Source organism: Nyctibius grandis, chromosome 3 (genome assembly GCF_013368605.1).
Source record: "Nyctibius grandis isolate bNycGra1 chromosome 3, bNycGra1.pri, whole genome shotgun sequence".
Lineage (NCBI taxonomy): Eukaryota > Metazoa > Chordata > Aves > Nyctibiiformes > Nyctibiidae > Nyctibius > Nyctibius grandis.
The window spans coordinates 15,654,701-15,668,025 of NC_090660.1; the positions used below are offsets into that span (position 1 = coordinate 15,654,701).

The following is a 13,325-nucleotide window of genomic DNA, read 5'->3' on the forward strand; positions in this document are numbered from 1 at the left end:
ATTTGAAGGGGGATGAAGGGAGATGCATAAACTTTCCATTTTCCTGTTTAAAAAAAAGTTTCTCACGTCTTACTGTGTGAATGATTGTGAATTGACAGGGAAAAAAAATAAGCGAGTATGCAGGGAAAGAAATAAAATAAATATTTTTCCGTCTGACAGTGTTACAGAAAAAAGAAAACGTCCCCCCCTCAAATCTTTCAAATTTAATATTCTTTGGCTTTTTACCCATTGTTTTTCAGCAAATTGTCAGTCAAAACTTATTTTTAAACCATAGATGTCCTTTAAGGTAGTGTGTGTACTTTGAGACGATCCCTCTAATTACTTAATAATGTTAGACACTTAGAATGAAATTCTTTTGTAAATGTAATAAATGGAAGCTTCTCTTCTCTTACCTACTCAGAAACCATTGGTGCATTTATTCATATGTGTTCTCTGCAGGAAATGGAGACTACTATAGTAGTGGAAATGATCTGAATAATTTTACTGATGTCCAACCCAGTGAAATGGAGAAGATGGCAAGAGATGGAGCAGTATTACTCAAGTAGAACATCTTGGTTTTGTATATGCATAAGTTACTGTAATGGGTAAAATATAATTTGCAGGTGTATTGATTAGAAAACACAACAGCGGGGACCCAGTTATGCTACAATACATCCGTTTAGATGACTGTGTCTAAGAGCTCACCATGTACATAAACACAAAGACATACGGGAGAAGTAGTATTACTTGTGTGAAATAAATGAGGAAATGAGATGAATATTAGAAATCTTTTTAAGTACAGTGATGTTAAAGACTCCATTTTATTTTTAGTCACCAAAGTACATGCGGATATAATGACAAAAACATGATTTTGACTGTATAGTTTGTAAGCTGCAATGAAAAAATGGTGGAGTTTTTTATATCCAACAGTGTCTACGCTAGCAGGACATGCCAAAATACCTTCATTGTCAGACTTCTTTGAATAGAGACTAGGTGTAATGCATTTGTTCAAAATTGCCCAGGAGTTCTGAGATCTTGGTTCCATCTTTGAGTCTGAATCAAAGTAATTTATTTCCTAAGGCCAAGGAGATCAGGGGCATCATCTGACACAGTGGCTGAATATGTTTTTTTGGGACAAACAACATGTGTCTTTCTTCCCTACTTAAACAGACTTTGTCTTCTCTTACTTCTGAATCTGATGATTACATCTGAAAGATGCTTGCAGGTTGGATTGCTTCCTCAAGCACTTGCAATTGATGGAAAATTTAAAATACACAGAAATGCAAACAGCAGCTTTTACTTAGCAAGCTGTCTGTGGATCACAGTTGCCCCTACAAAGTGATAATGATGGAGTCCAAATCTGTTGTGAAGACGTTATTGAGTGGTATCTGGCAAGCATTCCAGCCTGCAGTGTTTTTAGGGTGTTCAACACAATGCATAGCCTCACGTGTACTTTATGGTCTTTCATCTTGCTTTTGTGAGAAGACCGTATTTGCTATGCTGTTACTATTACACAAGCACAGTGCTTCATTACAACTGATGAACAGAGATGCCAGAGAAGTGGAGTTCTTACAACACTTTTGAAAAATACTATATTTTGAGAATGTATTTTGCACTTCTTGGATGGAGAAGTAGCTGTCAAATGAAACAAAATACTATTTCTCAAACCTCTGCAGAACAGCACTAGGGAATTCTGTGTTGTGGTAGCATCACAATTTTGGTGCCTGCTGGGGCTTCACTGCAGAACAGAATCTGTGAAGGGAATGGATACCCCATGGGTGGAGTTGGGCTGGATATATAGGCAGATGGATAGACAGGGCAAAAGCCTGTTCTTGTTAGTGAGCTGTATTCAGTAACGGTATCTGAAGAGGACAGGACTTTCATAACTTGATTGCAGGAACTAGGAAAGCTGTGCTGACATGTACGTGTTTGATTCTTAGTTGGTAAGGAAATGCAGATATTTCAAATAGTTCTTATTTTCTTTGTCAGAATTCATTTGGGAAAGGGTCAAAAACATATGCTACATAGAATCTAGCTCATAGTTTTTGTTTTGCAGTATCTAATCACGTGTTTTGTTTATATTTGATGAAAAAGACTAGGATGTGTTTCTTACATTCTGTTTTTTTTCTCTCTAGAGAGTTTGTGGGTCATTTTATTGATTTTCCTAAACCACTGATTGCAGTGGTAAATGGCCCAGCTATTGGAATCTGTGTAACAGTCCTTGGATTGTGTGACGTTGTCTATGCTTCTGACAGGGTAAGTACATTACATAGCTGATCCCAAGGCAGTCTTTAAGCTTCTTTCTGTAGCAAATATTATTTGGTTTGGGGTAATCTGACAGAAAAGGACAGACAAATGTGAAGGCTTTTTGTACCACGTCAAGAAACACCTATATTAATTACCAGCACAGGCGTACATCAGCCAGTGGTTAACATGCATGGAATTTCCCTGCTGTAGTTATGGTTATCAAGTTACTGACTTCAGTTTGGAGACTTTTTACTGTATCAGTGGTTACAGTAAAGAGTAGCTGATGTGAAATGATGGTTGTAAGGCCCCTTTCAGGTGTGGGAGGGGGAAGAGAGATTATTATGGAGTGGAAGTGCAGTAACTGGCATTTTTTTCTAATCTGTGTTCCAAGCTAGCTTTGGAAAAGCTTTGATTTATTCAACTTGAGATTCCTTTGAAGATAACTTGCCAAATACATAACCAAAAGCCTGTATGAAGGCATAGCACAGAATCCCATTTTATGGCTTATTTTTATATTCTCTGTTGTTCATTTGTATAAGGTTATTAAACAGATACAGAACTTAACCCAAGGTCTTAATTAATTTTAGGCAACCTTTTGCTTGCAGAAGTGTCTGTGATGGTACTTTGACTCCTGCTTCAGCACTGTGTCAGATTTGTCTTTAAAGTCCCTGCTGGATTGGGTTTTGTCACTATGAGTCTTCGGAAAATTTTGTTACAAGGGGACCAACTCCTTCTGCTTGCCCTGTAACAGGATCAACTAGGACCATGTCACTCCTGACGTATGCTTGTATAATGTACATGACTTATTCAGTCTATTCCAGTCCCTAGATCTCCTTTTACTGGAAAATTGTTGGCTTCTCCCTCTTCCTACTCTCTCATCTGATCTTTTTTTGCTGCAGGGTGAACCTATTGTTTCTTGTTCCTGAATTTAAAGAGCCGACTATTTTCATCCTCCCTTACAATAGCTGTAAATGTGCTTAGCCATCAGTGTACTTAGACTGTTAGATATGTCTCGAGTATACATCCACTCTCTCAAGCTTTTCTTTTTTTTTTTTTTGAGCTAAGCAGCTGCAATTCATTCAGGTTTCCCTCGTGTGCTTTCTTAGGCCTGCAGTCACATTCCTCTGGACTCCTTCCAGTTGTTCTGTGTCTCTTTAAGCATAGTGGTACAAACTGGGCACATCACTCCAGCTCACGTCTTACTGATGCGAAGTAGAGCGGAAGGACTTCTCCACGTTCTGCAGGCTGTGTTTCTGTTTTGACATCCCACAGTGTTATTTGATTTACATACTTATGATCTGCCGTAATGCCTGGATCCCTTAATGTAGAGTTGCCAGTTAAACAGTTGTTCCCGTTGTATATCGTATACTGCATACCAGGTTATTCGTGCCAAACTTTTAACTTGTCCATATTAAACAGCATCTTCTTACTCGTACCTCTCCACTTTATTAAGACTATTTTGAATTCTAATCACTTCCCCTTCAGCATAATATCTCCTACAGCCACAAGTTAGTGTAGATTTAGTTGACGTTTAATCCAAATAAACATTAAATGTTTTGTCCTGTTAATAGTATCCTTCTTTCTTGAATGGTTTGAGATTGAACTTCCTTTTACTACTTGTATACGTAATCAGTGGTAAATGCATCTTATTTTTGCCTTGTATTTCTATTTTTTTAACCTACGCATGCTTATATAAGTTTCATACTTTGTTGTCTGATGTAGTTTTCACTTTCTGTGTACTTGTATTTGAAGTCAGTGATGAGCTCATAATTTAGCTGAGACAATCTGTTAGTACCTTCCTACCTGCACTGGGACAGCTTTTGCTTGTGCTCTTGGTGACAGTTCTTCAAGGATTTCTGCAGCGTCTCAATGAGCCTTTCACTTAGATTAGTCTTCATGAGAACTTTCCTATTAACGTCAATCTTATTGAAGCCTTCTCAAAGGTGGTTATTCTCTATTCTTCCTTTTCCAGGATTGTGAACTGCCATGCAGTAAGGTCATTCTCATCCGAATTAATATTTAATTTCACATTCTCCAGTAGCGTGGTTGGAGTGCCTTAGGCATTGACTCCCTACTTCGGAAGTGGCCAGCTTTGCTATGTCCAGGATCTGGTTTTATTCTCAGGCAGATATTACCAGCCACATTTGCGGGACACTGCACAGCCCAGTCTGACAACAGATCAGCATTTTGGGTGGTTAGTTAACATTGCCTTCTGCACTAGATTTTGCTCCAGTTCATGGGGTACCAGTTTGTACCCCTGGTGTAGTTATCTCCCCTTGCTTAAGCATGACCAATACTAGCCTGTATCCTGGCAGATGTTGTCTGATTTTTTCTTACAATGATATAAATGTCACTTTCTTGCTAGGAAGTCTATTGATCTGTTGTAATGCATGACCATCTGCAGTACAGTAAGAGATGATTACCTTCTATTACAGTGAAGGCTGCACTGGCAACTTGTGCACTCTTTGTGTATCAGTTCATGTTTTTAAATGGAAATAAAAGCAAGCATTTCATCTTCCTTGCTTAAAGTTGATGTGGGTTGTCAAAACATAACATTTTGCAGTTCAGTTCTAACTTGCAATCAGGGTATTGTTTTGTATGATCCCATGATGCATTTCTGCCACAGGTTCTTTTTAAATTTGCATAAAATTTGAGGAATGAGGATTCAGTGATTTGAATTTTCAGGAGCAGTATAAACTTAGTGTGCCTTCAGAAAGCAAAATGCTCTTTACTGCTTAAGTTATTTGGGCTATATATTTAATAACTATTAGGGCAGATGTGTATGAACATCCTTTCTGTAAAGATTTTGCACATGCAAATTAGTTTCTCTAAATGCCCTATTCAGATAAGGTAACTTCATCAATGGGTATGATAAGGGAATTAGATTATACAAAGTCAGCTCTTGGGTGCATTGAAAGGATGAAGCAGTGTTACTGAATGGTATTTAAAGCCTATTATGGTAACAGTTCAAATGTATTTCGGGTTAACTCTGTTACAGTAGAAGCTTTAAAATGAAAACTAAACCTAGTACTTTAGTCCTGTGCTCTGTTGTGAAGTTTGCTTTTGTTTTATTCTTTCCTCCCCCCACACCCCACCCCCAGGCTACATTTCACTGCCCGTTTAGTCAACTTGGACAGAGTCCAGAAGGATGTTCCTCTTACCTGTTTCCAAAAATCATGGGCTTAGCCAAGGTAAGAATGTCTGCACTGTATGTGGCATCATCTGCCTTTGTGTGTTGGTATTGTTCAACTGTAAGAGCAAGTGGAGTTACAGCAAGAGTTCTCAAAGGAAACTCCTGTTCACATCTTATGAAACAAAGAAGAAGAAATGCAATGGCAGTGTTAGCACAAGCACCATAACAGAGTAGTGACCACTTCTAAAGCCATACCGTGATACTGATGGAAGTTTTCTTTCTCATGGCTTCCTCCACCTTCTTGAGACAATTTCTATACGGTGAAAAGTTGTATCTTTCTTCCAGTAATGGGAGGGAATGATGTAAAGAAGAGTTAAAAAAAGAAAATAAGAGCACTCTTAAGAAGTGTCTTGGCTGCATTTATCAGGCAAGGGAGCAAGTGTTGAGTGGTTTCTACCAGCCCTGTGGGAAACTTTTATTTAACCGTTCCTCCAAATGTGAATGCGAAGCAATCCATTTATGTATTTACTTCCAGCCCTTTTATATTATATATTTTGTTCTAGTATATATTGGCCTTCTGTCCATACTCTTCTTTTCTCTGTCTACTCTAGAAATAAGGACACTAAATAATAGTAATGTTAAAAAAAAAAAAAAAAAAGAGACAGCAGAATCTACATTTTCATTTCTTAGAACAGCATAACACCCTTTCTCTTTCTTTTGATATCCCACAGAAAAAAAAATCTGGGTGGTTTCAAATGCTTACCTGATATTGCCTGCGTTAATATAGTGCATTTTTGTTGAGCAGTGTTTAAATCTGTAAGGAGTAGAGCAAGTGCTTCATAAACATCCAGGTATCAAGGATAGTCTATTCAGTGAGATATAACCTACCAGTCCATGTTCTAGAAATCATGGAGTCACTGCAGGAAGTGAACAAACAAATTTATGATGAGGTAATTTCAGGTGACAACCTTGGAGTTCTGCTCAGAAAGACATGTGGACTATTGGTGAACAATAGGTGTTGGAGGCCAGTCACTAGTGGTGTAGCCCAGGGGTTGATACTGGGTCTAATACTTATTCAACCTCTTCATTATGGCCCAGGTGATGGGACTGAGTGTACCCTCAGCTGTGATACAAAACTGAGAGGAATGGTTGATACACCAGATGCAGTGCTATTCAAGGGACCTGAGCAGGCTGGAGAATTGGAGAATCTCATAGACTTCAGCAAAGGAAAAGGCAAAGTTCTGTACCTGGGAAGAAATAATTCCACACCCCAGTGCCTGCTGGGGGCTTACTGGCTGGAAAGGACCTGTGCATCCTGGTGGACAACAAGTTGCCCATGAGCCAGCAACGCACCCTTGAAGCAAAGGCAGCCAATGGTATCCTGGGTTGCATTAGATGGAGCATTGCCAGCAGGTCGAGGGAGGTGATTCTTCCCCTCTGCTCAACAGTGATGAGACCACAGCTGGAGTGCTATGTTTGTATCTGAGCTCTGGCTACAAGGGAGACATGGACATACTGGAGCAGGCCCAGCAAAGAGCCACAAAGATGATTAAGGCGTTGGAGCATATTACATATGAGAAGAGGCTGAGAGAGCTGGGACTGTTTTTCGTGGAGCAGAGAAGGCTTTGGGGAATCTCACCAATGTTTATAAATACCTGATGGGAGGGGGTAAAGAAGATAGAGACAGGTTCTTGTCAGTGGTGCCCGCTGACAGGACAAGAAGAAAGGGGTACAAATTGAAACACAGAAAATTCTGTCTGAATGTGAAAGAATAATTTTATAGTGGGGGTGGTGACACACGGCAACAGGCTATGCAGAGATGCTGTGAAGTCTTCATCCTTGCAGATACTCAAAACCCAACAGGACACAGTCCTGGACAGCCTGCTCCAGCTGACCGTGCTTGAGCAGGGGCTTTGAACTAGGCAGTATCTGGAGGTACCTTCCAACCTCATCTATTCTGTGATTCTGTGTTCTTTTCAGAGGGCAAACATTAACGAGCAAGGGAGTAAAACAAATGTGACTTGGAAGCTTGTACCCTTCCTGACAGACTACTCAAGTCTTGTGTCTTGTTGAATCACACTTTCTACTTTTCTTTATATAGGCAAATGAGATTTTGCTTTTCAATAAAAAGCTGACTGCAGCAGAAGCCTGTGACCAAGGACTTGTGACTGAAGTCTTCCCTGACGGGACTTTTCAGAAGGAAGTTTGGGCAAGATTAGAAGCTTATGCAAGCCTCCCCAAAAATGTCAGTATTTTAAATTTTTTCCACCTTGTAAGCCTGCAGCATTCAGAATCCTCCTGCCAAACCTATCCTATTACTTGGTTTCACTTCATCCTTATTTGGAATAACAAGGCTCAGTATGTTTTCCTTCAAGCATAGGATTGTCTCTCTGCTGCTGGGAAACAGATACCTCTCTTCTGCCATGGCTGAATCTAAGAGAGTGCACTGTACGCAGAGATTCGGTGGCTGAAAAGCCTTAAAAACTAACTAATTAATCCACTTGCAGTCTCTGTGCGCCTGCCTTGAATGCTTTGTCTTAGATTTTTATTTTGGCAATAGTTGAGGTTTAAGAGCTTTACCATTGGTTCTACAATATTAATTGTACTGTGTGCACTGTGGGTGCTCAGGATGATGCTGAGTGGCTTCACTTTTTACTGAATTCAGTCATCCTGCTCACTAGTTTGGATTTTGAAAAACTGCTTGAGTCACAATGGTATTATGTTACATTGGAAGAGGAGGAGACACTCGTGCCAACTGCTGATAATGTAGGTTGCATTTGGCAATGCAGACAGTTGAACAGGTTTTGCTTCTTATGCCCATCTACTTGGACTATGAGCACTTGGTAGACTGCTGTTTTGCTTCCCATGAACCTACTCCACCTTATTAGCAGTCTTAGTAATTAAACACAGTAACTACTTCCAGCGAAAAGGCTGACTAAGAGCTAAAAAGTACAATGTTAATACAACCCACTTTGAGTTCTAATATGTTTATTGTGCTATTTTCTGAAACATCAGATTAAGGTACAGAAAATATAACTTCATAATCTTCCTCTCTTTCTCCTCCAGTCCTTGGCAGTGTCAAAGCAACTGTTACGAAGCATGGAAAAGGAGAAGCTCCATGCAGTCAACAGTAAAGAGTGTGAAGTCCTGAAGGAGAGGTGGTTATCTGATGAATTTGTAAATGCTGTTGTCAGCTTCTTTCAGAAGAAATCAAAACTCTAATCTTCACCAGCAGAATAATTCACCTTCTGGCAATAGCTTAATCTGCCCTTATCATTAATAAGCTTTCCCTTTAAATAATAATTCTTATACCTTTTGATGTGATATATTTCTCTTCTGAGTACTGGGTTAAAACTGTTCATAAAATTAACACAATGTGATGTGCCTTGGATCCATTATGGATATTTAGGTTGGACAAAAAAGGTTCATTCTGTAGGCAGCAGTAATGCTTCCGAATAATACTAAAGCAGATTGTCTTCCAAAAGAAGCAACAGATTCAATAGCACTGTATTTTGATAGCTCTTCAATAAATGTCTTCTGAGTGATTCTTTTTATTCATCTGTGGGGAAGGAAATACTGTATTAATGAAAAAATAAATAGAAGTATTTAGTTACTGTTGTGCTGATTCTTACTTCTTCTGTTAAATATCCTCGGTGAGAGGGAAAGTGGTTCCTGGAGGTATATTAATGTAATAGTCTTACAAAAAGTATTCACTTTGCTAACTTGAAGACTCTCAAAGATGTTTGTTGTGAGCTTTATGGTTCTAATTTTAAGTATATTTTTCCATTAATTGCTTCATATTGCAGTGGGTTTTTTTTTGCTGAAAAATCCCATTAGAGATAGTATGACCTTTTACTGTAGCCGTTTCAGAGTTAAACTAGCAAAACAATTACTTTTCAACAGAAAATTTCTCTGTTGTTCGTGGATGGTTTTGGGTAGAGAGTGTACCAGTCACTTCAGAGGGACAGGGTCAGGCCTCTGGAAGTATCTTAGCATTTGCCTCATGCCAACGAAAGGAAATCGTGGAGAAGCAGCAGTTACTCCTCAAGAAAAGCCTCGTAATGACAAGGAGCTGATTGTTGTAAAAAAAAAAAAAAAAAAAAAAAAAAGACACAAAACAACACCAACTTTAATTTCAGTGTTCTAGACTCTTATCTCAAGAGCGTTGATGGTAAGAAACCCAAAAGGTGTCACTCTGGCCCTGGCCCCGTGTGCTTAGGCAGGTATGTACATAAAAGCGGGGGTTCAGTGAGTGCCTATGGGCAATGCAGAGGGAGGCTGGCACAGGTGCAGCAGCAATTGAGGTGGATGCTGCTTTCTTGTCTGGATGCAAGTGCCAGAGCACTAGGGCGCAGCATGGGGGTGGGAGCTGCTGGAGCAGAGCAGCAAGCTGCCAGAAAGGGATGGCTTTGGGTGCTGCCAGCACACTTTGGTTGAGACTTGCAGTGCTGCTGTCAGAAAGTTGCCTGCACCTGGGCAGCTCGGACATCAGGATGGCTGCTTGGCAGTGGCACCACTGCCTCACATGGTAAGTAGGTCTTAAAATGCAGACTTTGCCTCCAACATGTTACCTGGCCCATGGGATTTAACTACTGAGAAAGAAAAAGATAAATGGGATCAGAGAAAAACGAGAAGCGGGGGTATGCACCACTGAGCTATGCTACAGTAGTTAAATTTGATGCTAAGAAGTATTAAATGTATTTAGGGTTCTCCTTAACCCTCTGTGAGAGTCGATGATGCTGCACAGGATTACCAAAAAAAACCAAGTCTGCTGTCACATGCAGGGTGGCAGAAGCAGGGGCAACAGAAACACGGCGAGTGAAGTGGTTGAGAGCTACAGGGGAGAAGGAGAGGGTAAATCTGCCAGGGAGACCCAAGACCAGCCTTGGACCCAGCTGACAGGCAAGAGAGGGAAACCAAAATAATTCTGTTATCATGAAGTACCATGGAAAAGGGCCGGGGAGGGCATGCTTCCAGCAGCCGTGAAACAGCCAAGGGACAGCGGGGCTCTTCTGCCTTCCGTCCCAGCGCCCAGAGAGGGGATGTGGCCCCAGGCCCACAGGCAGGGCGGTGGGAGGAAGGATGTGTCTGTGGGGTGACACGCACGGGCAATGCCACAGGGCTGGTGCAGTGGTGGGACTGAGGGGTGGCTGAGGCCCAGAGGATGGTGGCAGGAGAGGCAATGAGAGAAGCAGCTGACGGGGAGACCCAGGTGGGAGGCGAGTGCTGCCGGCAGGCTAGGCAGGCTCAGGGCCACCATGATGCCTCAGCCCCATGAGGCAACAGCCTCCGCCATCCCACCCAGGTGCTCTCTGCTGTGGACGGGGCAGCCATTGTGCTGCTGGTAAGAAGCCATGCTGAGGCAGCGGGTTGCCCAGTGGGGCTACGCTGGCTCTGGGCAGGCATTGCTGGGACACCCCAAGGTGTGAGGCTCGGTGCTGGCTGCAAAATGGAGGCAGTTGTGTGGGGCAAGGAGGAGGCCAAGAGCTGTGGCCCCGGCCTGGGGCAGCCCCTGGGCTTGGGGCAGCACAGGGGACACGCCTTCAGGACCAGAGGGTGAAACATGGCTTTGTCTTACCAAGGCTTTTGTGGCTTGTCTGCTTTTTTTTTTCCCCACCGCACTGCTCACACAAGCCTGATACATTTTCTGAGGGGGTTTTATGGCACTGTAGTGGTGGCCATTGTTAGCATAGCCAGGGATAAACAGTTGTTCAGTCTTTTGAAAACTCTTTATCAGCAATAATGTTTAGTAGATTCAGTAGTGCATGAGCTATGTCATCAACTGTATCTTGTGTGTGTGTGATGTGTTTGGTTTCCTCAAGGAAAAATGCAGCCATTGATAATCTGTTGATGGATGAAATAGCAGAAACAGGGTTTCCTTGATCAGTAGATGCCAGCATACCACTTAAAGCAATGGGAGATGAACCATTACTTGTTTTGTAATGAATTAGATCTGTTGAAGTATTTTTTCCTGTTCTGACTCTCTGTGAGTAATAAGAATAAATCAACATTGCTTCTACAGAATGGAACTCCTGGGTGTTTTTAGTTAACTTTTTTAAAAGTTAAATCATTGTCTCAGATCACTTACAAAGTTCACTTCATAACTTTTTTGTTCACAAAACACTTTTTTCTGATTAGCAGCATCTTTAGTAATTTTTACATATTTTATGTGTCCAGTATTAAGAACAATAAAACAAGTCTGATGAATCTCTTAAAACAATTTCTATTTACTCTATACAACAAATTAGCAACTTTAGATAATTTCTTCTGAAATACAGTCACTTATTAATTATATTTATTATAATTGGATTCTGAGGATTACATCAAATGTCCCTTATGTTCCCTTCAAGGTGTCACCATTGAGTAGTGTGTGTCTTACTAACACAGAGGTGCAATGTGCAATAGGATTCAGGTCACATTTGGCACAATTATACACGTGCTTAATGATCTGCCTCCATGTCTGCATAGAATCACAGGTAAATAATCAAATAGATCACACAGAAATACCAATGGCAAGATATCTGCACCTAGTTCCAGAAAATAAGGTGTTCTAAGCTTACACTGGATGTAAGACCTGCAACATTCATTGATTATATTCATTACAGATCCTGCTCATAGAACACCTGTTCAACTAAAAGCAGATTTGAGACCAGCAATTAGAAATCCCAAGTCTGTCAAAACCACAAAACTCTGCATATAAGGGCATTGTGAAACATTAGTAATATACTCCACATTTTTATCATAAATGATTCAGTATTTTCAGGCTGCATCATGATGCTGGCTTTTATGTTTCTAACGTCAATGAATTTACAGTTCGGTTGTAAATATCTTGTAACAACTCTGCTGTGTTGAATTGCCTCTCCGTTGTTCCAGCTGGATGTGAACACGTCCATGAGAGTAATGTAGTAGATCTCATATCTAAAAAAGGACTTCTAAGTTTTTCAAACAAGTTAGAATTTATGATAAAAAACTCTGAACCATGGCCATTCTTAAAAGGTTTCCTCCATCTATAACCTTTCCTAGACACTTAGGGACAGACAACTATGCATGTTATATAATCTTCTTGTAGTAACGATACAAAATATTTTTATTCACAAGATTTTCTTGGAGGATTAGTTTTCCTCTTTGATTTGCAACTGAGCAAACTTTAAAACGCACCCCATATTGCCTGTAACAAGTGAAATGTAAAATCAATATATTTTAGCTGTAAGTAGGGGGAATAGGTCTAGAATGCAACATCTAAACCCTGGAGGAAAAAAGAAATAAAATCAAACCCTTTTGTGACTTACCAACCACTTCTCCATTCAGTATAATCAAGATGTGTGCAGCTGAAAGCAGTTTGTATTGAGTGTTTAACATGATACTCCTTTAATTAATTAGTTGGAGTGGAACACACATGTGATGGCAGTTCAGCAGCTTCTCACTGAGAAGGTTACACAGCACAAGACGGCAAACAACAGAACTGGCAGCAAAGCCTGCAGAGCTTTGCAAGGCAATCAGCTCGGCGTTTGCAGAGGGCTGCAGCAAAAAGGCTAAGATGCTATTGTCATATTGTCTGAAACTTTGGGATTAAAATATAAATCTATATGACTGAAAATGCAATAGTAGCTTCTCAGGCGGTAGCTACTCTCTGGATCAAAGGGGTTTTTTTACCTCTTCTGACAGAAAACACCCAGACTCTCCTCAGGCCTTCTCCCATCACTGCCCAAAGGTCAGGTTGAGAGTGGTAGGATGCTGATGAGGACCTGATATCTGTTAGTCTGCCACAGCTGGGTACAGGTGAGAAGTGTCATCTGAAGGAGTGCCAAGCTGCATGCAGACAGTTGGTCATAGCACTGCCACAGAGGGGTTGCAGCGCATTATTCATCCCTACGTGAATCCTCCTGCTGTCTCAGGAGTGCCCTGGGCTCTGCACTCCAGGCCGAGACGTTCTTTTCTGGGACTTGCAAACCTTATGAACCAGTGC

General features: G+C 40.9%; 1 protein-coding gene across 2 annotated transcripts in view; it reads left to right on the forward strand.

Moving 5' to 3' along the window:
* ECI2 (enoyl-CoA delta isomerase 2) overlaps positions 1-8,972 on the forward strand; it is a 36,219-nt gene extending 27,247 nt beyond the window's left edge. For both annotated transcript variants that reach the window (XM_068396602.1, XM_068396603.1), the window contains 5 exons: positions 439-541; positions 2,115-2,235; positions 5,328-5,417; positions 7,461-7,604; positions 8,426-8,972. In XM_068396602.1, the coding sequence (XP_068252703.1) occupies positions 439-541; positions 2,115-2,235; positions 5,328-5,417; positions 7,461-7,604; positions 8,426-8,581 (614 nt within the window). In that variant the 3' untranslated portion in view covers positions 8,582-8,972. The remainder of the gene's footprint in view (positions 1-438; positions 542-2,114; positions 2,236-5,327; positions 5,418-7,460; positions 7,605-8,425) is intronic.
* The last annotated feature ends 4,353 nt before the right edge of the window (positions 8,973-13,325 follow it).